This window comes from Pipistrellus kuhlii, unplaced genomic scaffold, assembly GCF_014108245.1.
Source record: "Pipistrellus kuhlii isolate mPipKuh1 unplaced genomic scaffold, mPipKuh1.p scaffold_m20_p_15, whole genome shotgun sequence".
Taxonomy (NCBI): domain Eukaryota; kingdom Metazoa; phylum Chordata; class Mammalia; order Chiroptera; family Vespertilionidae; genus Pipistrellus; species Pipistrellus kuhlii.
Genome location: NW_023425460.1, coordinates 8,067,787 through 8,095,448, shown reverse-complemented (window position 1 = coordinate 8,095,448; position 27,662 = coordinate 8,067,787). Strand labels below are relative to the sequence as shown.

The window sequence follows — 27,662 nt, the reverse complement described above, 5'->3', positions numbered from 1 at the left end:
TCTCCTTCTACCTGTTAACTTCCAGTCTCCCAAGTTTTGCCCGTGCCTGTGTGTAGGATATGCTTGTGGCCTGACCAGCTCTCTTGAAAGGATAGGTCCCAAGATGTAAACACCTGCTGCTTTGGGTGTGCTCCAGGATAACTGATGTCCATGAAATCATATTTTCAGGTGTCCTGTTCCATAGTACTCCAGTCTTTCACTAACAGAATATTTTGTGTGTGTGTGTGAGTGATAGTATCTATAACCCAAATGTCTATACTGTCTAAGGATAGGTTTTATTAATATAGGGAATTTGATATAGGATAGTTACTCTCACCCCCAACATGTTTTGGGGGGTGGTGTGAAAGTATTAACTTGTTGACTGTTTCAGAAAGCTTTTCAGATTTATTGATTTGTTGACTTATTGATTAATCCTCATCCAAGGATATTATTTCATTGATTTTTAGGGAGAGTAGAAAAGAGAGAGAAAGACAGAGAGAAACATCGATGTGAGAGAAATACATTGATTGGTTGCCTCCTGCACTCACCCCAACCAAGGTCTGGGCCGGAGAGGAGCCTGCAACCGAGGTATGTGCTCTTGACCAGAATCAAACCCGGTACCCTTTGGTCCACAGGCTGATGCTCTATCCACTGAACCAAACCAGCTAGGACAGCTTTTCAGATTTAAATTATGGAGCAGTATATATCTCTATAGGTCTATGACACTGTCTCCTTTATATTCTTTTGTCCAAAGCTCTCTCCTTTCCTTGACTATATTGGTGAGCTGGGATATGTTGATTGATATTTACGGAAGCAGACTGAGATAGTTTGGCTTCAAGGTGAGTTACCTGTATATTGCCTTAGTAGACTGCCTCCCTTTGTTAAGCCAGGACCATTACTAAAGCATGTGTCACTTTTTTATAGAAAGGACTCTTGTGTTGAGGGAGAAGGTAGGAGCGAGGGAAGGAGCAGGGATGGAGGAGAAGGTGGGAGGGGAGAGAAAGAGAGAGAGAAGGAATATTATGCCATTGGAAAAATAACTTGAAGAGATGCTGTGAAGAGAATCATGTTTGTAAGTAGGTCTGAGCTTCTGGGGGCAGGAGCAGGGCTGTCTTCACCTTCTCCATCACAGCTTTCCTTACCTTTCAGGTAAAAATGACTACTCCCACTTTTATGTTCCTTCAACACATGCTGGATATTCTTCTAAATACTAATTTATATTTGTTTATATGTATGTCTCTGCCTAAGGTGGTAACCCCTTAAAGCCAAGGACTTAAAAAAAAAAAATCTATTTCCAGGACTCATAGCATTTAGTATGTGCTCAATATGTCAGATGAACAAATATATGAAAGGATTAAGCTAAATGAATTTAAAATTAGTAACTTACTAGTATTTCTGGATGCAGTCTAGAAAAATGTTTAAAAATGATTGTGGCAGCCTGGCCGGTGTGGCTCTGTGGTTAAGCGCTGACCTACAAACCAGGAGGTCACAGTTGGATTTCTGGTCAGGCCATATGCTCAGGTTGCAGGCTTGATCCCCAGTGTGGGGTATGCAGGAGGTGGCCGATCAATGATTATCTCCCATCATTGATGTTTCTCTTCTTCTCTGAAGTCAGTACAAATATATTAAAAAAAGAAAAAGAAAAAAAAAAGACTTGGCTACTTCTTCTGACTGTCACCTTTTAAAATAAAATGACTTTTAGCAATCAATCTTTATTTTCTCTGGATTTGTTTCCCCCCTTATTTTTCTTAAATAAAAAATTCAGTTTAAAGGTTGTTTTTTGATTAGTGTTCATTGAAGTCACATGGAACTGAATTTGGAATCTTTACATCTCTTAAACTGTATCAAGTTATATCATGTGGTGATTCTTTGGAAGAATTGATTAAATGAGTGAACATATTTCAGGTCCCATGAGGCTGTCTTTGGACCATTGATTCTCTAAACATAAGAATTTTCTATTAATTTAGGTTGAAGACTCAAAGGCAGAGGGAAGCTTTAACTTGTTAGTTGATTAATTTAAAGTATCACTGTTATTAATATATAGTTAAGATATATAATTATTTAGGAAACAGATCTTAGCCCTGCTGCCAGTCTCTAAAATGATTTAAAAAGTCTGGATTTGTGTTAAAAATATCACTTTAAGAAGTGAGGCAGCTTTAGTGTTTAGATAAAATCTAATTTTCCACAGGCAACACAGACTCCTTCCTGTTTCTGACTACTGGTTAGTCCTGGTGGGATTTGTTTGGCTTTTATGAATGCCATTAAATTTTAATGTACAGATCAGATGTCTTATTATAGGGGAAAAAATGGTGCAGTGTCTATTTTGGCCCTATCATTTTACTATACAAGGGAACCATTAGAGGAGAATCCAATTGATTCCAGCAAAGCTTTCATCTTTCTTTGTTGTTTCCTTTCTCTATGATGACTACTTATTTTTTGTTTTCCCCCCAATTTTTAAAAATATATTTTGTTGATTTTTTACATAGAGGAAGAGAGAGAGAGAGAGAGAGAGTTAGAAACATCGATGAGAGAGAGACATCGATCAACTGCCTTTTGCACCCCCGCCACTGGGGATGTGCCCGCAACCAAGGTACATGCCCTTGACCGGAATCGAACCCGGGACCTTTCAGTCCCCAAGCCGACGCTCTATCCATTGAGCCAAACCAGTTTCGGCTGTTTTCCCCCAAATTTGAAACACGAAGTAACTGGATCCTTACAAATAGGTGTAGTGCAACAGTTGCATTCTGTGATGCTCAGGTTTGCTATAATTTCATTAGATTTCTTTTAAAAATATATATTTTATTGGTTTTTTACAGAGAGAAGGATAGAGAGTTAGAAACATCAATGAGAGAGAATCATTGATCAGCTGTCTCTTGCACACCCCTACTGGGAATGTGCCCACAACCAAGGTACATGCCTTGACCGGAATCGAACCCGGGACCTTCCACTCCGCAGGCTGATGCTCTATCCACTGAGCCAAACCGGTTTCGGCGCATTCATTAAGATTTCTGTTACCTGAAAATAAAATCAAGTTTGTTACTTTTTAAAGTTAATTTCTATGGGTCATGTGATTTCATGATTGCCTGTGATTGTTGAAAATTCACTCATTCATTTAAATATATATTGAGCACGTATTATGTGTCAGGCATTCCAGTCTATAAACACATTAATGAATAAGATAAATAAGGTCCTTGCCCTGCTGAACTTATAGTCTTGTGGGAGATAGTGAAAATTAAACTGAGAGGGTATGATATGTCTCGTGAGAGCACATAAGAGATACTCATAGATTTAGGACAGTTTCCTCTAGTGGTATTTAAAAGTGGAGATTAAAAGAACAAGTAGGGGTTAGTCAAGTAAAAGAGGGGAGAGGGAGGCGTTTCAGTTAGAGGGAATGGCTATAAAAAACCTTGAAGCAACAGGTAAGTGCTCTCTAGAATATTTTAAAGTTTTAATTTAAACATTTTTAAATCATAACTTTAGTTGCAAAAGATATATACTTTATATTTTATATACATTTATTAAAAATGTTTTCATATAAATTTTACTTATTAATTTATGGAAAACATCTGCCATAATCATTGTCAAAGCCAGTCCTCATTGTCTAAGTAGAATGCCAAACCAAATTTACTTTTTTAAACTTTATTTTTTAAAAAGCTCTTTCTTCAGTCAATTATCTTTTAAAGATATTTATTTATTTTATTTATTTATTTATTTATTTTTTTCCAAGAGGATAGTAAATCGTTTATTGAGTACACATGATAATGGATGATACACAAGCTTCATATCCATCTATAATTTTATCTGGTACCATAATTCAATTTAGATATATTGCATAGGATGTGCCAACAATCATAAATAACCAAATGAACTCCACGACTCTGCTTGGGTGACCCTTTTAATGACGAACTCCAGGTCACAACACAGTAACTGTCAATTCAACTACACCAAAGTTTCTGAAGACAACGGCTTCTGTGCCCAAGCAGGTTGTGAGTAAATTTCATATGGAACCTGGCATCACCCTGAAGAAATTCTAGCTTCACACTGTCGGGGTAATTTACCAAGATGGCTTCAGAGCAAACTAACTTTACACAGCACATTTAAAAAAAAGACACATTTATTCAGCGTCATGATCAGACTATTACATTTAGCAATCAACAGCATGGATGCAAAAAAAAAAAAAAAAATCTACATTAAAACCCTTGGTTGGAATGCTTTACACTTTCCACAGAACAGAAACTAAAATAACCTGTTATACAGTTAGTCACAAGTACAGTCCTCGAGTTTTTTTTCCCATTCACATGAGTATTGTCTAACACATGTCTTCTTTATAGCAGCCAGGCCCTGCCACCACTGTGCTTGGCTGAGTTCACAAATCTGTTGTAACCTGTAGCTTCCCTGTCACTTCTCTGGCTCTCCTCTCCTGCTAAGCTTTGTTTCCTGGCAGTAATTAAAACCTTCTGCCACTGCCATAGCTACTGCTGCTGCTGGAACTGCCATAGCCACGTTGGTTTCGTGGTTTGGCAAAGTATTGCCCTCCACCACCATAAGGGCCAGAGCTTCTGTCTCCAAAGTTTCCTCCTTTCATGGGCCCAAAATTTGAAGATTGATTGTTGTAATTGCCAAAATCATTGTAGCTTCCACCACCTCCAAAATTGCTTCCATCATTACCAAATCCATTATAGCCAGCCCCACTGCCACCATATCCACCGCCACCACGGCTGCCACCAAAGCCACCTCGACCACTGAAGTTTCCTCCACGACCAAAGTTGTCATTTCCACCAAAACCACCTCCATGACCACCTCCGAAGTTTCCAGAACCACTTCGACCTCTTTGGCTGGACGAAGCACTAGCCATCTCTTGCTTAGATAGGGCTTTCCTTACTTCACAGTTGTGGCCATTCACAGTATGGTATTTCTGAATGACAATCTTGTCCACAGAGTCATGGTCATCAAAGGTTACAAAAGCAAAGACCCTCTTTTTGCCACTGTCTTGGTCAGTCATGATTTCAATCACTTCTGTTTTCCCATACTGTTCAAAATAATCTCTTAAGTGATGTTCTTCAGTGTCTTCTTTAATACCACCGACAAAAATCTTTTTCACAGTTAAGTGGGCAGCACGTCTTTGAGAATCTTCTCTTGAGACAGCCCTCTTTGGTTCCACAACTCTCCTGTCCACCTTGCATAGCCTTGCATTCATGGCTGCACCCACCTCCTCCACAGTGGCGTAGGTGACGAACCCAAAGCCTCTGGAGCGCTTGGTGTTCGGATCTCTCATTACCACACAGTCTGTGAGCGTTCCCCCTTGCTCAAAATGGCTCCTCAGACTCTTAACAGTTGTTTCAAAGCTCAAACCTCTGATAAAGAGCTTCCTCAGCTGCTCCGGCTCTTTGGAAGACTCAGACTTAGACATGATGCCTGCAACAGGGAGGATTCAAGCGATGCTCACTCCGCGGCGTTCAGCAGCAGAAAGGCTATCTTTTAAAGATATTTAAAGAGTAAGGGGAAAAAAAAGTATTTTTCTATTTACCCACATAATTACCACTTTGTGCTCTTGTCTCTTTCTTTCTGTAAATCCAAATTTCCATCTGGCATACTTTTTCTTCTTCCTGAAGGGACTTCCTTCAACCTTTCTTATAGTTCAAGTCTGCTAGTGATGAATTCTTTCAGCTTTTGTATATCTGAAAAAGTTTTATTTTACATTAAACTTTGAAATATATTTTCTTTGAGTATACATTTTGACAGATTTCTTTTTTCTTTGAGTACTTTGCTCCACTGTCTTCTGGCTTGCATTATTTCCAAAGAGAAGTTTGTTGTTATTCTTATCTTCATTACTTACTGCAGCAATTTTCAACTTTTTTTTTTTTTTTTAATCTCTTGGCACACCTAAATTAATTACTGAAACTCTGTGGCACACCAAAAAAGATATATTTTATTTTTGCTAATTAGACAAAAAAAGATAGGTATAATTTTTATTCATTCACACCAGATGGCAGTTGTGCTGGTTGTTGTCATTTTTTAATAATAAATTATTATTATTATTTCCTTAATTTGACAATTTAAGGAAAAAGAGGTTGCAAGTTTTAAAAATTCTTGTAGCACACCAGTGTGCTGCAGCATATTGATTGAAAATCTCTGACTTAATGGGTACAGAGTGTATTTCTGAGGCTATGAGAGAGTTTGACACAAGAAAGAGGTGGTGGTTATTCAACATTGTGAATACACTAAATGCCACTTAATTGTAGCCTTTAAAATGACAAATTATTTGTTATGTGAATTTCACCTCAAATTAAAAAAACTATATTGAGATTCTATTTTGGTCTTGCATATTGACGAAGATACATTGTTTTTATTACATGCTACGTTATTGAGACTGTGCGGAAACAGGCACTCTAATCCACTGTGGTAGAAATGTAAATTAATAACTTAAGTGGATGGCAATTGGCATTTGTCAAAACTAAAATGCTCATACTTTTGACTTAGTGATTCTATTTCTAAACTGTCTACTACAGATCTATATATTTAAAAATGATATGTATTCAAGGCGATTCATTGCAGTAGGCTAATAAATTATGGGCTAGTTATGTAGTTTTCTAAAAGAATGTAAGGAGGCTTTTTATGTATTTTTATAAGAACATGTCCACTGCAGAGAATGTGTGTGTATGATACTGTTTGTGTAATAAAGCTGGAAGCCTATATTTTTGTTTCTGTATGCATAAGGTATCTGTTTTTGAAGAATACAGAGAAATCTCATAATGTTGGTTGCAAGTAGATGGAATTGGAATGCCTACAAGATTAGCACTGTATGCCCTTTTGTTTTTATATATGTGTTTGTGTTATGTATGTGAACATACCTATTATGTATTTTAAAATTACTAAAATGTTCAATTTAAAAACGAAAGAGGAACAGTAAACAACCAGTTCTCCCTAAGAGTGATTTAAAAGCCACCTCAATTCACTGATCTTTATTACCTTCTGTCTCATTGCTCTAACGTTGTGACTTAGCTTAGTAAAGCATCTTGAGAATTAGAATAGTGTGGTGTTTTTTTTTTTTTTTAAATATATCTTTAATATGAATATCTATAGAGTCCATGGCTCAATGCTTTTTATGTAGTTGAAATTCATGTGTTGGTTTAATTTATTATTTTTATACTTGTGGAATTTTACATAATTTCATTTGATCCTCAAGACAGCCCTGTGAGTGGCCTTTTATTTGCACGTCACATTTTCTATGTTTTTAAATAAGAATGTATAATTTTGACAAATATTTTAATTTTAATAGATTTGTTCCATATTTTCTTAAGATGTAAAATGATAACATAATGGGGTTTATTGGATATGAGATTTGAAGAGATGATATATCAGGTTTTTTTAACTCTGAATGGATTGGTGAATGAGTGAATACATTTTAGTAGTACATGAGGACAAGTAGAATAGTTGGTTTATGTATTTTGGGTTCTTCTTTTAAATGAACCCCTGTCCCTCCTCTCCCACCAAAAATGCTACATTTGGCTCATCAGATCATCTATATTATTAAGCAATATTAATAGTGATCTATTAAAAACTGGTTCAGTTATTAATGCCAGTGACATTTTATTTTTTAAATATATTTTTATTGATTTCATAGAGGGCAAGAGCGGGAGAGAGAGATACAAGCATTAATAATGAAAGAGAATCATTGATTGGCTGCCTCCTGCATGCTTTCTACTGGGAATTGAGTCTGCAACCCTGGCATGTGTTCTTAACTGGAATCGAACCTGGCACCCTTCAGTTCACAGACTGAAGCTCTATCCAGTGAGCCAAACCAGCTAGAGCAATGACATTAAAAAAAAAAAAAAAAAAAAATATATATATATATATATATATATATATATATATATATATATATATTGATTTTTGATATATATAATTGATTTTTCACAGAGAGGAAGCGAGAGAGAGATAGATAGAAACATCAATGAGAGAAAGACATTGATCAGCTGCCTCCTGCTCACCCCCTACTGGGGATGTGCCCGCAACCAAGGTACATGCCCTTGACCAGAATCGAACCTTTCAGTTTGCAGGCAGACGCTCCATCCACTGAGCCAAACCGGTTTTGGCAATGACATTTTAATTAACATAGTTTTTGAGAACTGTTTTCAAGCAGCCCAGTGGATTTGTCAAGCAAATTCATATAGCTAGATGAATGAGAAATTTATGCATCACCTCATAATTTTTCTTTGTGTTTTCTCCTATTTCTTTGCTTTTCTGATTATTAAATTTCACTTAACACAGTGCTTTGAAAAAATTTTTAAAGATGCTAAATCTGAAACTATTATCAAAGATTTGAGTTCTTGGTGTAGTGTCTCTTAGTGGCAGTGTACATAGGTGAGGAGTAAGGAAACAAAGGAGATACAGAGATACAGCAACCTGAAGTAAAAGGTCTGAAACATTTTCTCATCATTTTTTGTTGCCAGGAAATATCAAAGAACAAGGCTTAATTAGCATAATGAATAATGAATGAGTGATTGTGCTGCACTTAATGTATCTGTAAGCAAAAAAACTTCTATTATATTGTAAGATAGTCTTGGTTATTTTTTAGGAGGAAAAAAAATGTGCATTTATATCCATTTACATTCTTTGTATTTACACGTGATATTCGTCTGCTTCATTTTGCCAGTGATATTCTGTCTATTTGCATGTGATATTCTTCTGCTTCATTCTAACTCCCTATTCACTCCCACAGGGTGGAAAATGCTTGCACCAAGCTTGTCCAGGCATCCCAGATGCTTCAGGCAGACCCTTACTCAGTGCCTGCTCGGGATTATCTAATTGACGGGTCCAGGGGCATCCTCTCCGGCACATCGGACCTGCTCCTCACCTTCGATGAGGCTGAGGTAGGCAATCTGAGGCCCATGCAGATCTCTTTCAGACAGAAGCCTAGCCTCAAAGATAATAATGGAGGATTGATGATTGTCTAGAATGAGAAAATATTGAATAGCTACACATATGAACTGTTCTTTTCTACGTAGTTGTTCACTCAGTTGACTACTCTGAAATATATTTCCAGGTTCGCAAAATTATTAGAGTTTGCAAAGGAATTTTGGAATATCTTACAGTGGCAGAGGTGGTAGAAACTATGGAAGATTTGGTCACTTACACAAAGAACCTTGGACCAGGTTAGTCATATCCAGTTTTTATATTAACATTTTTATGACTTGCTCATGTTTGATCAAGAGGAAAAGGCCCTCCACCTTATTTTTTGCAGAAGATACATAATGATGCATTAGGCTTTAGGTGTCTGTGCTTTGTTGTTGGAGCTGATGCTATGCTTCTATTGAGTAGATATCATTGTCTCTGAAAGCTGAATCTGCTTTCTACAAATCCTGGCCCTGTCTAATGAATTAAACTAGCCATTGCAGATGTTGCTGGAAAATGTAGGAAATACTTTCCTAGGGCTGTAATGCTTAAGGCCACTCTGAACCCTGACCTCTCAATTCCACACCACACAGCATTCCTTCACTGTCTGCCAGCTGGCCTGAAGCTCTTTATGACCTCTTAGCTTGCTTATTAGCCTGCCTACTATTATGGATTCATGGCCTAGCCCAAGAATGCATAATGTAATCAGACCTAGAAGGAGAGAAGAGCTACTGTGGCTAAATCTCATTCTGAAATGACTGTTTAGTCGTCTGAGAATTGAATATTTAAAACACATGAACAGATAGCAGCTTTTGATGCTTTAGACATATAACATGAACTTGAAGGTTCTTGGAGTGTGAATGAGACCAATGACAAGAGACATCTGATGTTTAACTTGTCAGTATTAAAGATAATATACTACCTTATAAAATCCTTGCATCTTATGTTAAATGATTTTTAAATTTGATTTTAGGGATAGAGGAAGAGAGAGGGATAGAGGAGGGAGAGGGAGAGAGAGAAACATTGACGTGAGAGCGAAACATTGATGGGCTGCACTTACCTGGGATTGAGCTCACAATCCGGGCATGTGTTCTGGCTGGGAATCAAACTGGCAACCATTAGGCGTACAAGATGATGCCCAACCAACGGAGCCACACCGTGGCCAGGGCTGTTAAATGATTTTTAACTAGCAGTATTTTCATAAGGTTTCGTAAGCAGTCATTCTGAGAGCTGATGGCAGCTAAAAATTTCTCTGAACCAGCATTGAAAAGATCACCAGGAGATGGCTTTAGTCCTCTTTTAACTTTCTCATAGTTCTGGAAAAAGGTTTTATTTCTTCAAATGAAATCTTATGCATAGTCCCAACATATAAAAGACAAAAATGGAGCTACCCTGGATGAAGAAGGGGCTACCCCGTCTTTTCCACCCCATCGTTCCCATTTTCCTTTGGTAACCCTTAAAAAGCAGTAAAACTATTTAAGACATTTTGAGAACAGCTTGAAAAATCAAAGCTTAGAACAATACCCGAAGTCAACAGAAAGTGCTAGCAGGTGATTCCAAAACACCAGATGCTTTCAAACGCTGTCAATAATATCACTAATATTATTTTTATAATATTTATATTTCTAATTACAAAAGTAATACATTCTTATTTTGGACAAATTGGAAAGTATAGTAAAACATAAAGATGAAAACAAAACCCATTATTATAATTCTTAAGACTTTTTTCAGCCACTAGATCCTTAATACCAGGCTCCATGAGATTCTTATCTACATGGACACATTGGGCAGATACTAGTACATGGTGTGAAACCTGCATACATGGTAGCCAGGCAACCTGGTGACTTTATTTTTGAAAGTATTTATGCCAAACGTGAAAATTATGTCACATTTAATTTTACATTTAATAAATTATTATTATTTTTTAAAATATATATATATTTTATTGATTTTTCACAGAGAGGAAGAGAGAGGGATAGAGAGTCAGAAACATCAATGAGAGAGAACATCGATCAGCTGCCTCTTGCACACCCCCTACTGGGGATGTGCCCGCAACCAAGGTACATGCCCTTGACCAGAATCGAACCCGAGACCTTTCAGTCTGCAGGCCGACGCTCTATCCAATGAGCCAAACCGGTTTTGGCACATTTAATAAATTATTTTTAATGAAAAACATAAAGTCGGGTTGTTTCACTACTCACCCTGCTTACTCCTTATGCCCCAGGAATGACTAAAATGGCCAAGATGATTGACGAGAGGCAGCAGGAGCTGACGCACCAGGAGCACCGAGTGATGCTGGTGAACTCAATGAACACCGTCAAAGAGTTGCTGCCAGTTCTCATTTCAGGTATTTTCTGCCTGTACTTTATCTTATGGGGGGAAAATTTAACATGTTCTAGACTCCTGATGCTTGTTTTCTTTTGCTGCTTATTTGTTTTATTTTATTTATTTTTTTTACAATGTTTATTTGTTTGTTTATTTATTCTTTTGCTGCTTATTTGCATGTCCTTCTGCTTGGGTAAGAATGAGACCCGAGGGGTTGGTATTACCTGAAGGCTGCAGCTGATTATTCTTCTGAAGCTCTTTTTCTGGGAGGTGGAATCTCCTCTAGAAACTCTAGTCTTGGATGTTTGGATTTTGACATCTTTATTTGTATTACAATAAAGCAACTAGGAGATGGATTGGATATTATAGAGTACTACAATATATGATAAGGAAATAAACCCAGAGCCTTTTCATTGTTGGTTAACAGGTTTTTTGTGTTGTTTTGTTTTGTTTTTAATCCAAAGAATTTAACTTTTCTTTACATTATAGAGCTGGTGGTCTATGCCACCTGGGGCCACCTTCCCAGAGTCCAGAAATGCAACATGGGAACTGTCCTCTAAACTAGCAACAGGGAGCTGCACTTGTCAAGCAGCTAGTATGTAACTCTCAGAGAGCAGCTTTATTTAAATTTTTTGTGAGGCATGCCACTGTGACCAGGGCTACTGCCTTCCTGCTTTGGCATTTCAAGTAGAAGCTAAAAAGGAGATGCGAGTGTAAGCAATCAGAAAGCCCTCACATGAACTAGAAAACAAACCTTTGTAATTAGAGTCTTCTAATCTCCATGGAAATATGTTTTTGAGGCCAATAACTGTTTGATGTGGCAGAAAGGTTGTTGGGAAGAGGATTTCTAAGCTGGGTAACTCAATAAAGTGTTGATTAGTCTTTGTTTTTATAATTTCAATTATTTTATGGGAGGAAATTATTTTTCTTCACTGCTTCATATTATTTCTTCTTCTTCGCTGTTGGGGGTTAGAAAGTCTCTGCACATGTTGAGAGAAATCGTGGAAGATAAATTGAACACTTTGGGAACTCCCGTTAGGACTGGGGGCAGCACATTCTCTGGTTACAGTTTAAATACTGTAACTGTTTTCATCCTGTCCCATTAAGTCTGAGTTAGCTAGGGACAGTGAAAGGGTTGGGATGCCAGCTGGTTTAGAAGGATATTGGTTATTCTGTGATTGTAGGTCATCAGCATGTGCACGTTAAATTAGTTCCCTGATCATGTTGTGCTGATGTTTTGTACCTTCAGTGTTCATTACAGTAAAGGTTGTGATATTGAAACTTTATTGGCAGATTTGCAGTGTTTGTTTCAACTCCTTTTTTTTTTTTTTGGTAAGATCTTAGAAGCCCAAAACATGTGTTCAAGGTGGGAACATTTTGTGTGAATATTGTTGTACAGCAAAATTCAATTCCAACCTTAGTTTCTGATCTCTCGTTTATTTTTACAGCTATGAAGATTTTTGTGACAACTAAAAACTCAAAAAGCCAAGGAATAGAAGAAGCTTTGAAAAATCGCATCTATACTGTAGAAAAGATGAGTGCCGAAATTAATGAGATCATTCGTGTATTACAACTCACTTCTTGGGATGAAGATGCCTGGGCCAGCAAGGCAAGTTTTACTGGAGGAGAAATGAGCAAAAGCCAAATTCTCCCCTCCTGGGGCTTGTCTCAGATTTTATCTTGTATTATGTATACCGTAAGACTCCTCAGATATTACGAAAACAATTTCTTCTTCCCTTTTGTCTCATGGGTTACTTGCTGCTTTTGTAAATTCCTCAATAGAACAATCAATAGGTATGGGGTGGATGTTGGTGGAAGGCTGAAATGTGTTGCTTTTCCTTCAGGCTAGAGTCCCAGGGATGAGGTTGGTGAGGAATTCTGGTGTGGTGTGTGCTCCCCGGGGTGGGAGCCCTGCCCTTTATGTGGGCGGTTGTTGCTAGGTAACAAAGAGACTTAATCTATCTATGACTGGTTTTTATGGAAAACTTTTCTTAAACCAACCTTTGACCCAGAGAAGTCTACCGAGAAAACGTGGGCATTTCTAGGTGTGTGCCTTCATCATTCCATTTTTCCTCAGGAAAGCTTAAATAAAATTAGTTTTCACATTCGTCAGTTAGTGTGAGGGGTCCCTTCACTCGTTAGAATTTAGTCTAGAATTTCTTCTTGGACTCCAAAAGAGTTGGCGGGTGCCCTCCAGAGTGAGCAGCAGTAGTTTTGTGTGGCGGCTGCTCTGGTCTGCTTCTCCCTATCCCAGGACTATTTGAGGGAACAGAAATACTTGGGTTTACACTTTCCTTGTAGGAACCCAAGAAACACACTGTCTCCAGCACCCAGCTTACCCCCGTGTGACCCAGATGTAGTCTCCAGGGCCACCGAGCGGGCTGGTAGCCCGCTAAGAGGGGATTTTGTAGGATGCCTTCCATTTGGTGCTCAGTGGGGCTCTTTGTCCTCAGGTCACCTATGAGGTAAGGTCAAAACTGGGGCCTCAAACTAGAAAGTGGATCTAAATATGCAGAAGAAACTAGTCAGCTTACCTGAGTTATGGATTTGTTAATAGAGGCACGAAGTTCTTGAACAAGTTCTAAGACTGTATTTTAAATCTGTATTTTAAAATCATTTTAATTCTACTTAATTTTGTTTTTGCGTATTTGACAGCTTTCACTTCCCTGTTATGACTTCTTTATGCATCTTTTTTGTTTTCTTCTTTGTTTTCTTCTTTTTTCTCACGTTTAGAAGGTAAGCTTTTTGTTGCCCTCTAGTTTTTTTTCTTCTTTTTTTTTTCTTCCACTTAAAAGAGAAAAAGCATGTCTGAGGGTGTTTGTGCTGTGTGCCATGCCTTATTCTGTGTGCCGGTGTGTAACACTGTGCTCGAATATGCGTCAGATTCTGATTTAATATGGGACTCAAGGCTGTGCTGGGCAGACTGACTCGAGCTCATCCTGAGCAATGTCTTTGGGGAAAGCAAAAGAAATCATTGCGGGCCTGCGTGTTAGTGAGTGCTTTCGTTCTTTGAGAACTGTCCTGGTGTAGTCATTCCCACTGACTTCATTTGAAGGGCAGGTTTCCCCATGTAGCTGGGTGGCCCCTATGTTACCTGTGGACTCTGACCTCAGGAAACTTCCAGCTGATGTCATCTCTATCATCAGTCTCCTTTGCAGGCTCTGGAATTTTGCTTTTGGAGATGTGCCATTATGGTGTCAAGCCATAATGGAAATGGGTAGGCTAGAGAGTTTAGATGGAGCATCTGTCCTTCACAATAATCCTCGTCTTCAAAATCAAAAGGAGAAGAGTAAGGTGTATCGAAAGTTTTTCCTGACTTCAGTCCATGGCTCACTGCATGTTGTGCTGTCTGATCTTTGAATCAGCCCATCATTCTCCATGATCTCTTGGTCCCTTAACCTAATCTCCTTATTCTCTTAGCTTTGCTTCCAAAAGATGAGAAATGGTAAAAAGGAGGAGCAGGAATTGCAGCCTTAATGCTTATCTGTTTTCAGAGGGGAAGAGCCGTCCATCATTTAGTAAACAAGTGTTACTGAGCTTTATTTTGTGCGAGTGTTGAGAGCTACCTCTTCTTTTTTTTTTTTTGGTAAAGTGGTCAGTTGAGTGTTTCAGGATGAGGATTAGACACTCAGGGGGATGGGTTATACAAGGGCAATGGGCCTGGGGTCCATCGTATACAATTTTGTAGCTGCCTCAGTTTTAAGCTGCTCTGGAAGGGGCCAGGCTGTTAAGATGCTGCAAAGCCAGCAGACTGAAAGCAAATAAATAAAATTAGTTCAGCCTGAAGGAGCCCAAGTACATAATGACATCAGAATGAGCAATAAATGTTTATTTGTAATTTCATTTTGTCTTTGTTATACATTTACCTGGTTCACAAAAAAGCACAATGCTTTTTTATGAGATGATATATATAACAAATCTCACTCCTAACCCCATTCCCATCCACCCTACCTCCTCTTTCCCCCTAAGAGTAATCATTTTTATTAGTTACAAGTACTTGAGAAAAAGAAATTTTACTTGAAAATGGAAGTTGGTAACTTGGGTTTTGGGTATGTTTTCGTTTTAGTAGCATTATGCATCTTGCATTACTCTGCGGTAGGCAGTAGATTAATCAGACCTATTGTCTGTCTGTGACCCCTGGCTTCCCATTCTGTTTTATACATATAGCATCTTTTACCTCCTCTCGCCCCTACCAATAAAGAATTAACTTTGTCTTACCGTACTTGTTTCATGCTTCCCTATTGGTGCAGCTTTCTCCTGGAAAATGATGGTTCCTCTAGAAAAGTGGGGGAAGAAAGTAAGTGAAAAAAATTCTTGGTAAAAGTACATCTTGCTGAATAAGTTAAGATTTTAAAGAGGCAATGCAATAGCTGATCATTTAACCTCCATACCGCCATTAAAAATGCCGGTTTACAAACTTAAAAAATACCCAGCCTTTAAATACTCAACTTTATTGTTGTTTTTATTTTTTTAAATTGTGTTTTTATTGACTTTAGAGAGAGAAAGAGAGAGGGAAAGGGAGAGAGAGAAAGAGAGAGAGAGAGAAACATCAATGAGAGAGATACATTGATCAGCTGCCTCCTACATGTCCCCCATTGAGGATCAGTCCTGCAACCTGGGCTTGTGCCCTGAATGGGAATTGCACTGGAGACCTCTTGGTGCATGGGACAATGCTCAACCAACTGAGCCACATCTGCAAGGGCAAAATACTTCATTTCATTCTGAGAGTAAAAATTTCTCCTCTTTAAATCAACAATCATCTGATAAGTGATCATTAAAAATTAGTTTAGCATTTTTCCAGGGAATACATTAGAAACAAAAGAATTTATGAGTTAAACAATTCTAACTCAACCCCATTAGCAATCTATATATATGTTTTTGCATTTTTTATTATTTGTATCTTGTATCTTTTTTATTACTTGTATCATGCTGAGAATCAAGAGGAAATGAGAACAAATTTTAAAACCTTTTTATTGCAAAGAATTTTTGAACCCACATAGATGCTCCTGCAATTTCGCCTTGGGTCGTTAGATACTGTTACTCAGAATTAGTTCCTGTGATGCGTCTCCTCCCACTGAGGGCCTAGGCTGGTGGCGGTTGATGACTCAGATGTCTTACACAGATTACTCTGTTCTTCCAAAGAAGGAAACTTGGTTAGAACATGCAATCCTCTAATACTTGTCCTTACTGCAGACCATTGGGATTTAAGAGTCGATTTTTATTTCATTTTTGAAAAAAGAAGGCTGCATATGAGTTTTTTATGAGGCTCCTAGTGTTTTATTTTAGGAGCTATAAAACAAAAGATTTATCTCTTGGAATTGGAGATCAATAGTTAATACAGGCATTTATGATATTTTCTCCCCTCTCTGTGAACAGAAGAAAAGCCCAAAATGTTAAAGGAATTGAAGTTTCCCTTCTGATCCAAGTGATCTTAGTTGGTATTTCTGATTGTGTGCTCAGAGATGGCAAAGAGTTTTAGAGCTGGGGAGGTACCAATAGTCTTAGTGATGGGGAACTCAAACCTGTGAGGGTGACTCGCTTGAAGTGTCAGGGCTGAACAGCCTCCTGCCATTGCTCAATGCAGTCTGTAAGATATTATTCTACCGCCCAGTCTCTTCTTTCCAGAAACATCTTTGAGTAGGAATAGTAAGCTGGGGAGGTGCTCATGGAAAAAAGGGAGAGTAGGTTGGGCAGTGAAAGAGAGGGGATCCTTAGTCCCATATTTACAATTTTCAAGAGCCTGTAATGCAGGACCTTACTTTCCTACCACAGTTCTTCTTGGTTGTTTAGAAAAGGAACTCAGTGGTTCTTAGTATTCTTCTGTGTTACTTAGTTCTAACTTGACATTGAATTTCAGGACTGTTTCAGTTCCTGGGAATGTATGTAAGAAGGAGTTCTTTTAGGTTGTTCTTCCACCTCTTGGTATGTGGGAGGAGTGCCAAGGCACTGTGGTTTTTCATTGAAAACATGAACTCATAAGAGTTTTACAGTAAACGGGACCATGGTGGGAGGGGACCAGCTGTTGCTGAAGCTGCATGACCAGATCTGGCCGTTTACACTCTTAAGAAAAAAAGAACCAAAGAACTCAGAGAAGAGATCGGTGGAGACTTTTCTCTTCCCCAAATTTGAGATTTTACAGAGATAATACTCAAGTGAAGGTGCAGTTTTTTTCTCTTCTGTGTCATACCCAGATTGGTATCCTGGATTCTTAGATTTACATGACAAGATCTAACTGAAGGCCTTGTGGCACACAGGGTTATGATTATTTCCATCCTTTATAAATATTTTCTTAAAAATATTTTTACTGATTTCAGAGAGGAAGGGAGAGGGAGAGAGAGATAGAAACATCAATGATGAGAGAGAGTCATTGATTGGCTGCCCTCTTCACACCCCGCACTGGGGATTGAGTGCATAACCCTTCAGTCTGCAGACCGATGCTCTCTCCACTGAGCCAAAGCAGCTAGGGCTATAAATATATCTTAATAGTGACTTACAGTTCAAATTGTTCAGTGAATTTGCTTACATCACAGCCAATGTTAAATACTTATGTTGCTTATGACAGAATTCTGTCAATCCCACAATAAACACTGCCTTTCAAAAGCAATATGTATGAGATTCTGGGAGTTTTGAATATTTGTTCCCACAGACATTTTTGTTTTTAATAGATATGGCATTAAAATGTATTGTGTTTAAAATGATGATTTAAAATTTGCCCTATTCTATAATAGAAAGAATTAAGGTAGCACTTTTAGTGACTGTTTTAAATCTATAAATTGTCCAAAATTCACATTACTAAAATTTTTGGAAACTAATTGAAATCTCCATTTTAAAAATTCAGCTTCATTCTAAATTTGCCATTGATTCTTTTGAGGGGAAAATGAACATCTATTAATTTTAATATATATATTTTTTAATTTCAGAGAGGAAGTGAGAGAGAAACATCAACAGTGAGCCGAAACCGGTTTGGCTCAGTGGTAGATCGCCGGTCTGCGGACTGAATGGTCCCAGGTTCGATTCCGGTCAAGGCATGTACATTGGTTGCGGACACATCCCTAGTAGGGGGTGTGCAAGAGGCAGCTGGTCAATGTTTCTCTCATTGACGTTTCTTTTTTTCTTTTTTTTTAATTTATATTTTTTATTGATTTTGTACAGAGAGGAAGGGAGAGAGATAGAGAGTTAGAAACATCGATGAGAGAGAGTCATCGATCAGTTACCTCTTGCACACCCCCTACTGGGGATATGCCCGCAACCAAAGTTCATGCCCTTGACTGGACTCGAACCCGGGACCCTTCAGTCCCCAAGCCGATGCTCTATCCATTGAGCCAAACCGGTCTCAGCTCTCATCGACGTTTCTAACTCTCTCTCCCTCTCCCTTCCTCTCTGTAAAACATCAATAAAATATATTAAAAACACACACACAAAAAAACATCAACAGTGAGAGAGAATTATTGATTGGCTGCCTCCTGCATGCCTTCTACTGGGGATCAAGCCCTAAACTTGGGCATGTGCTCTGATGGAAAATGGAACTGGGACCTTCTGGTGCATAGGTTGATGCTCAATCACTGAGCCACACTTGCCAGGCTTAACTTTAACTTCACTGAGGAGAAAATTACTCACTTCCTGAGAATTAGAGTCTTTCATTGAAATGTGGTAGCCATTCATACTTTATTAGGGAGGAGGGGAAAAAAAGCAATGATGTTTTAGGATAATAGAGCAAGTCAAATTTTTTCCCCATTGTGTTTGAAATCATTTTTGGGCAATAGAGGATAAAAGCAGTCTTTCAGGTTAGTGAGTTATTAATTTGATTCTAGAGCTTATTTCCTGAGCAGTATTAACCAAAGTCAAAATCGACAAGGCAGAGATTGCTGAGTATTATAGAAGGTTAGTGGATTCTTTGGCAACTCTCTTTGTTAAAAGAAAAAAAAAGTCTTGAGTTTCATGTAATAGAAAATAATGACATTTGATGTTGGTCAACCTGAGATCAAATTGGATTTCTAGGACTGCAGAGCCCCTGTTTCTCAATTTGTAAAATTAAATTACATTTAAATTTGAGGTTCTGTGAAGTAGTGAGGGAGCAATGCCTCCAGCAGCCTAGCATGTAGGAACTGCTCAGTTAAAGTATTTCTTAACTAGTAGCCTTTAAATGCAGGGATAGACACTAAAAAGTTTTTCTGATCATAGTTTACTCTTGAATTTAGATTTAAATAATGCAATAAATATTATTTTCACTGAAAATATGTGGATAAATGGTTATTAATAGATTTTAAATTAATTATTTTTACATGGATGCAATATCTCTTCTTCAGAGTGTGCACATACTTTCTAGGTGAGAGCTTGTGGGTTTTTTTTTTTGTTTGTTTGTTTTTTGTTTTTAATCTGTCTCTAGACAAAGTCCTATAACTTGTGTTAGGCACTAAAGGCTATCTAACTCTAAGGTTAGGAGATGCCTGAAATACTCATTGAAAAAATACTGATTTGGGCCACACTAATTTGGAATTAAACTAACATGACCTTTGTCTTACTTTTGAAGGCATGTTTGCTGCACAGGTGAAAGAATGAGATAGAGGAGGAGCAGGCATTTAAACCATTTAAGAAGCAAAGCACTTTAAAAATGCCACCTGTCTATGTGTTCTAATCACAAATGGATATTTTGAAACAGATCCTCTTACCATTCTGCCTCTTCTAATTGGTAGATAGCTACTATAATTCCATATAAGTTGGTAACAAAACAAATTTTTTTTTTCTTCCCCCCAGTAATTTAGTTCACTGCTCTGTGGTTATGGCTGAGAATTTGCTCTTAGAGCCAATGTTGCAACAGGAGAACAATCTGTATCTGTTTCAATGGGGAAAGCGGGTAATCCAAAGCTGGGAGTCCTCTCATTTGAATAGGCGTTTAGGAAAAGCTGGGATCAGGCTCCTGACCTTGTAAGCCTCTGAGTGCTCCCAGCCCTTATTTGTGCTAGTGCCCTGTCTTGTTTGAATTGGAAGTGGGGGTGGGGAGATGCTCCTGGTGCCCCCGTGTGGAAAACAGGTGGTACAACACCTTTAAGAACCCAAGTTTTGCCCCAGTGAAAATTGAAGTTAGGGATATAGGGTATTGCCTGGAATTTCAGAGGTTAACTCTGTGGTTTGGTGAATGAACAAAAGGGAGATAGGCTGTCTTTTAACATGTAAGAGACTTGAGAGATGGTCAGTCTGTCAATTTTGAGAATGGTTACATGGGTATTGGTTATAGTGTTCTGTGCATTTTTCTATATTTTAAAAATGTTATTAAAAAAATATATATATATATTTTAAGTGACTAGTCTGTTGTTTCACCTTCGCATGCTATATCCTGGGAGATCTTATGCCAATTTTGTTAGTCATTGTGAATCGTGTTGTAAATATCTGTTGAGACCCACTTATTTTATCCTGCCTTTCTTCCAGGTCAGGGGTGTAAGGGAGCTAAGGATGAGGAGTGGCAGGGAAGGCCGGAAAAATGCTTCTTTCTTGCATTACATTTAGTGGTTTATTTGTGGAATTAAAACTAAATTGCTTGGTTAACATTTTCATTTATTTTCCAACCAGTAATTCCAATTATGTTATATTAATTTAATAGAGTAAAACATTACCCCGTATGCGTGTTATTTCCAAACAAGGTGTAAAGGACTGTGATTTGCTGTACCACATGCTAATGCAGCTTCCCCTAAGCTGGAGTGGGAGGCCTTGGCAGAGCTGCAGTAGGTGGATGTTGCCTAGCGGAAAGACTGATACTGAGGCATGTGGCAACAGGGCTTGCTCCTGCTGAAGACATTAAGCATCTTTTGGCTTGAGCTGTCTTACCAGTTTTCACAGTTTAGCACCGGGGAGATCAGCAAACCATAGAATTAACTGAAGAGTTGCATGCAAGATGCTGCATTTTGACAGAAATAAGCGTTATGGTGTGATGAGAACATTTCTAAGGCTTTGTAGGACTACCTTACCTCTAGTGTATGTTAGTGCTGTCACTTCTCTGTCTTACTTTGTACCGTGGTATCTCAATTTTTGCAAATGAAATAATTGTGGCATTTCTCTTCGGAAGGACACTGAAGCCATGAAGAGAGCATTGGCCTCCATAGATTCCAAACTGAACCAGGCCAAAGGTTGGCTCCGCGATCCCAGTGCCTCCCCAGGTAACCCTCCGGTTGTACTTTTCAAGTAGATACAAGAAAAAGCTAAAAAGCAAGCAGACAAAGAAAGTAATCTTCCGAGAATCTCATAGTCCTAAGATAACTACTGCAACATTTAGGAGCATAGACCATTCAATTAGTTTTGACTGATTGAAGCGTTACTAGGTCTTAGAAAGATGTAGGACATAGACTAATCATCTCTTATCATGGGGAATAAACGGAGCTGAACTGGGCATTCTTTGCAAAATTCTTGATTCACCACTTCCCTGAATCAGAAAGGTAATTATTTTGAATAAAAACTCTTCTCTTCTTATTCCCTTTGGGCATATTTATGTCAACAAAGTACTTAATTAAGCAGATTAAATAATGATGCCAATAAGAATTTGAAACCAAAGTTAGCTTACATAAAGATAAGCCCCAAATAGTTTATTGAGCTAGGCTTTATGGATTTTCTCATCTAATATTTATTCAGTTTTAGATAAACATTTGAATGAATGTGAAAAACCTAATGGAGGTTGGAGGTGCTGAGTACAATTAAATTGTTAGAGCCTATTTTCATCATCCATATTCTTACCACAAGCTGCTTATTACCTTCAAATGGCTATGGTTCCAATCTTTTTTTTAGTAGTATCTGTGGTTGTAAGGGCAGTGCTTGGCTGTTAGCTATCAGATGTATTGTCTTCTGTTCATCTTGTCATTTGAAAGTATCTGTTCCTTCATGAATGAAATGACTTGTACAGCACCCTCTCTACATAATTAATGTGTTAACAATGTAGATATTGAATATCTCTTTATTTTAGGGGATGCTGGTGAGCAGGCCATCAGGCAGATCTTAGACGAAGCTGGAAAAGTCGGTGAACTCTGTGCAGGCAAAGAACGCAGAGAGATCCTGGGAACCTGCAAAATGCTAGGGCAGATGACTGACCAAGTGGCTGACCTCCGAGCCAGGTATAGTTCCTCTGCTCTTACAGAGCAGTAGTTGGTCATAGATAGGACCTCACTCCTGACGGAATGATTCAGAAGCAAGTCTATTAATTTTACTGTGTGGTCTTTGGCTAATAAACAAAATGGTCATCATACTCTATTAATTCTTTGGAGAGTGATGTGAACTTTTCCTTCTTTAGCTTGGTCATTTCTAGGCTCTGTTAAGTTTCTGTTTCATCATTATTCATTTGGTTTCTTAATTCTTTCACCCAGCTCAAGTCTTGGCTTTTAGAACTTTTTCTCCTATAAATTAAATATATATAGTTTGCTATTAAGAAAACTCAGTATAATATGTATAGTTTTTTTGTGGGAACGCATTCATAGAGTTAATAAAGTTCTAAAAGATCCTAATTTTTATGGAATTTTATAGTATGTACAGTGGGGAAAATTTAAGTAACATGAGAAACTAGTATAGATGAAGTTTAATTTTGCTTCAAGAATGTCATGAAATATATATTAAAAAAATTTTTTTTTAATGATTTCAGAGAGGAAGGGAGAGGGAGAGAGAGACAGAAGCATGCATGACCCTCACTGGGTATTGAGCCCCGCACCCAGGCATATGCCCTGACTGGGAATCAAACCATGACCTCCTGTTTCATATGTCAGGCTATCATGAAATATCTTGAGATAATTGGAATAGGCAGGCCTCAGAAACAGTCTTTGACATATTGCACACCATTATGCCCAGTCTCAAATATACTTACATAATAGACTTAAGAATACAGTTTTTTGTTTTTTTAAAAATATATTTTATTGATTTTGTACAGAGAGGAAGGGAGAGAGATAGAGAGTTAGAAACATCAATGAGAGAGAGTCATCGATCAGCTGCCTCTTGCACATCTCCTACTGGGGATATGCCTGCAACCAAGGTACATGCCCTTGACCGGAATCGAACCCGGGACCTTTCCGTCCCCAAGCTGACGCTCTATCCATTGAGCCAAACCGGTTTCGGCAAGAATACAGTTTTTAACCTTTTTATGGACCAACATCATTTTTATAATCTAATGAAAGCCATTAATCTCTACCTAAAATGTGCATGTAAACAACATTACATATACTTTCCAGAGGTTCATTGGTCCAGTGTGGCCCTGGAAGCTCCAGGGGCTTCAAGTTAATAGTCTCGACATTGAAGGGGGTTGGAGAAAGGAACAGCATGAATAATGGTATCTCATTGACCTCGGTGAGCCTTTTTCTCCTGCTGCGAAGCAGTCTCCCCTGTCATGAGCATGACAAGAACTTTACAGAAAGGACAAAAAGAAGTTCTGTCCCCATTCGGAGAAATGCCAACGCATTTGATGAGATTTTGGCTCTTCTGATTTCTCATTGTTGGCTCTTTTGTCTGCAGCCGTTTCACAGTATGGTAGACAGTTTTTACTTGGAATTTTCAAGTACACAGTTGTATGTGCTCAGAGAAAGATGAATTTGAGCAAGAGAATGAGATAGTTTCTCTATGGGATCAACCATTAACCTGTTATGGGCCCAGTTCACTGTGGAGCCTACAATATCCTTTCATGATGAAAGACTAGAAAGCCATCTCCTGTCATTCTTTCTTAAGTATGCCTCCCTATTTAACATTGTATTGGCTGAAGCTCAGTAAGTTTCCTCAATGATATTCTCTGATTTAGTCACCTAAGGCTTCTAGGTTGTAAGTATATACTTTCTCCCCTCATGGGACTCAATAAACTTTTATTTGTTTATATTTGTTATTCCTTACCAGAGCATATTTTTCCATTGATTTTTAAAGAGAGTGGAAAGGAGTAAAAGGTATAAATGCCTTTTATATACCTTGCAATAAATGTTGAGTTGATACTTAAAGTATAGGTATAGATGGAAAATAAAGATAAATTTATAAAGATGACAGAAAAATGAGTGGCGGATTCATACTATTATTAAGGGAAGCAAATATGTTTTGGGGTTTATCCTAAAATCAGAAACTCAGGTTAAGGACAATGAATCATCCCATTCTACCAAATGACAAATGTGTGCCCTATCACTGAGTTTACCAGTCTGGGTAGATTACAAAATCTGAGCTGGTAAAAGGAGAGAAAGTTTTCCTTTGTTATGAGTTGAAAAGTGTCTTCCAAGGGAAAAGAAGTTTCTACCTTCTTATTTTTTGGTAGTAGTACCATATCACTTTTTAGCAAAATAGCAAAATTAGTTCTTTAAAAATTTGATGAGAAGCAGTGGTTTCTCAACACCATGTGTTTTTCCCCCTCAGTCCTAACTGTTTTTGGTATTTATAGATTGCATAGGAGTGGAAGGCAGATACTTAAGATTGTCATTAGGTTCATTATAATAAAAATGACAATTCAATAATGTTAATAGTTATATATGTGTATTGCTTTATTACCAGAATGTTTTCAAAAATATCTTTTTGCTTGAAGCTACTTTGCCCCCCTCATTTTATAAGTTAAGAAACGGAAGCCCTAGAAGGTTAAACATCACAGAGACCAGGAGGCAGGACGTGAACACAGTTCTGTTTGGCCCCAGGATGGTGTGTTCTCAGTAGCACTATGCGTGCTGCCTCCGGAAACAGTTTTAATGTGTGCTTGCCCATAAATAAGACAATTTAATGTGCTGTTTATTTCTAAAGCACTCATTACTATGGCAACAAAACCCTCCATAGCAATAAGATTGCAAGCACATTTTCCCCCTGAAGTATAGAGTTGATTATGTAATCCCCACCAAGAGGAGAGTCATTATTATCAAAATCTGCAGGCCTGGTCTTTAAAATGGTTATGCAGCTCCACAAAGCTCATGTGTGTTTTTAAAAACAAAGGAGAAAGTAGATGTTTTGAGTTTATCTCTGTATTTTCTTGTGCTGTCTCAGACTTACTGAAGAAAAGGAAAAAGACGAGCACATTACAGAAATGACATGTCCTGTGTTTTTGGTGACATTTTGCTGTTAAGTAGATGAGAGGGTGCAATGACAGCATCTGTCTGTTTTGAGTAGAGGACAAGGAGCCTCGCCCGTGGCCATGCAGAAAGCCCAGCAGGTGTCGCAGGGTCTGGACGTGCTCACAGCCAAAGTGGAGAACGCAGCCCGCAAACTGGAGGCCATGACAAACTCAAAGCAGAGCATTGCCAAGAAGATCGATGCTGCCCAGGTAGTAGTGACGATTTTTAAGAGGGATGGGAAATAAGAAAGAAATGTACCGTAAATATCCTCTGTCTAACCCTCCCCTCTCCCTTCCCTCCCTCTCTCTCATTGACGGTGGGTGGATAATGGATGTTTGTAAGTGATGATTAATTTCCAGCAGTTACCAATGATAACACCTCTCCTACTTACACAGGTTTAGGCTGATATTTATTTATATTGTGATAAACATCTTACTTTTGAATACTCGGATTAGTTAATAGCAAGCACTCTGAATACCAAGAGAATCCTAGTTCCTGGTATAGATTACAGTATATTAAAACTGTTCCTCTCAGAATTTGCAGCTGTATTTGGTCATAACAATGTTAAGGGTTAAAGTTTTTGGATACTACTGTTCTGTGAAAAGATTGCATTTCATAGAGAAACACAAATGTTTGAGAAACCTAAGAATTAATAAGGTGTGACTAATTCAAAGATGAGATAAAGCTTGTAAGGATATGTTGTTCTAATGGCAAAAGGGAAAATTATTTTTTAAAAGATTGATTTGATTTTACCTGAGCTAAGAATGTGTGTAAAACAATTATGATCAGCATTTCAAAAACCATTATCGGTGTGCCTTGTGATTGCTAGTGAAATATTTCTGATGCCTGGTTAAGCGTGCTGTAATGTGGTTTTTGAGTGGGTCACAGTGTGCTTCTTTTCCACGTGTGTGTGCAGAACTGGCTGGCAGATCCAAATGGTGGACCAGAAGGAGAAGAACAGATTCGAGGGGCTTTGGCTGAAGCTCGAAAAATAGCAGAGTTATGTGATGATCCTAAAGAGAGAGATGACATTCTACGATCTCTTGGAGAAATAGCTGCTCTGACTTCTAAATTAGCAGACTTACGAAGACAGTACGTATTTAATTGTTTAAATCGCCCCTTAATCTCTCTCCTTTTCTCCTAAGCACATACATGATGCTTTTCACTGTGCTCTCATTGATTCTGTGTTACGTGACTAAGTTAGATATTACTCTGTTTTTTCATTAACACCATTGAAGTTTAATGACTTATTGCTGATCATTAAGTTCTAAATTAATTAAGGATGGTAAGAACTCCTTTTTTGAGGTCTGTATTTTCCATTTCTAAGGTAGGACTTTTTCTGCTATTTCCTGTCTGTGGCATATCTGTTTCCTGGGTATGTGAGGAAATTGGTGCCTGGGACTATGCCCAAGCAACTGAGCCACCTAGCCAGGGCAATGGCACCTACTTTGATTATATAAGAAGAAGGGTTGCTTTTTTCCTTTTAATATATATTTTACTCTCTTAAAAATAAAACCTGTAGCACATGCTAAAAAACAGATTCTGCATCAAAAGTATAAGTTGCTTCTTTCCTTTGCCAGCCCTCCAGCCACTTCCTCAGGGATAGCCATAGTCAAGTATCTTGTGAGATTCTGTTTTTCCTGCTGCATTTCCTGCTCTTCCCTGGGAGCATAGCGTGCTTCACCCTTTCCCTTCAGCATTCTGTCAAGTCTCACAGTGACCAAGGGGGCACTGTTGGCTGAGAAAGCAAACTCTTGCCTAGGGTCATGAAATAGGAAGTGGGTGGGAGCAGGGTAGACATATGTTAGGTAGGAAGTTGTGATAGAGATCAATTGAGGTAACAGCTGAAATTTGATTGTATATCAAACCCAGTCATTTGAAGATCTCTGCTTTAGGCCCAAGTTTTGAATTATTTAGGTTAGGAAAATGCGTAATTTGACATTTATAAAATATAATGTTATATAGTTAGGTCAATGCTCACTAAAATTAGCCCATTATATACATTCGTTAGATTTTAAAATATTCAAAATTGGAGACACTATTCTTATCACCCCAATACAAGTCCATATACACACATAGTAGGCACTCATTAGTGTTTCTTTTTCTTTTCTTAAAAATATATTTTATTGATTTTTTACAGAGAGGAAGAGAGAGATAGAGAGTTAGAAACATCGATGAGAGCCGAAACCGGTTTGGCTCAGTGGTAGAGTGTCGGTTTGCGGACTGAAAGGTTCCAGGTTCGATTCTGGTCAAGGGCATGTATGTTGGTTGCGGGCACATCCCCGGTAGGGGGTGTGCAAGAGGCAGCTGGTCCATGTTTCTCTCTCATCGACGTTTCTAGCTCTCTATCTCCCTTCCTCTCTGTAAAAAAATCAAAAAGATATTAAAAAAAGAAGAAAAAAAAAGAAATATCGATGTGAGAGAATCAGCAAT

At 38.1% G+C, this 27,662-nt stretch overlaps 2 protein-coding genes across 3 annotated transcripts in view; one reads left to right on the top strand and one right to left on the bottom strand.

The window, feature by feature from the left end:
- Window positions 1-27,662, top strand: part of VCL (vinculin) — a 109,434-nt gene that overhangs the window by 55,719 nt on the left and 26,053 nt on the right. For both annotated transcript variants that reach the window (XM_036438187.2, XM_036438188.2), the window contains exons 3-10: window positions 8,702-8,852; window positions 9,026-9,134; window positions 11,099-11,221; window positions 12,648-12,808; window positions 21,260-21,350; window positions 22,148-22,295; window positions 25,285-25,438; window positions 26,146-26,321. In XM_036438187.2, coding sequence (XP_036294080.1) covers window positions 8,702-8,852; window positions 9,026-9,134; window positions 11,099-11,221; window positions 12,648-12,808; window positions 21,260-21,350; window positions 22,148-22,295; window positions 25,285-25,438; window positions 26,146-26,321 — 1,113 coding nt within the window. The remainder of the gene's footprint in view (window positions 1-8,701; window positions 8,853-9,025; window positions 9,135-11,098; window positions 11,222-12,647; window positions 12,809-21,259; window positions 21,351-22,147; window positions 22,296-25,284; window positions 25,439-26,145; window positions 26,322-27,662) is intronic.
- Window positions 3,703-5,404, bottom strand: LOC118719122 (heterogeneous nuclear ribonucleoprotein A1-like). The gene has a single exon (XM_036438189.2). The coding sequence runs from the start codon at window positions 5,387-5,389 to the stop codon at window positions 4,427-4,429; it is 963 nt and encodes a 320-aa protein (XP_036294082.1). The 5' UTR covers window positions 5,390-5,404; the 3' UTR covers window positions 3,703-4,426.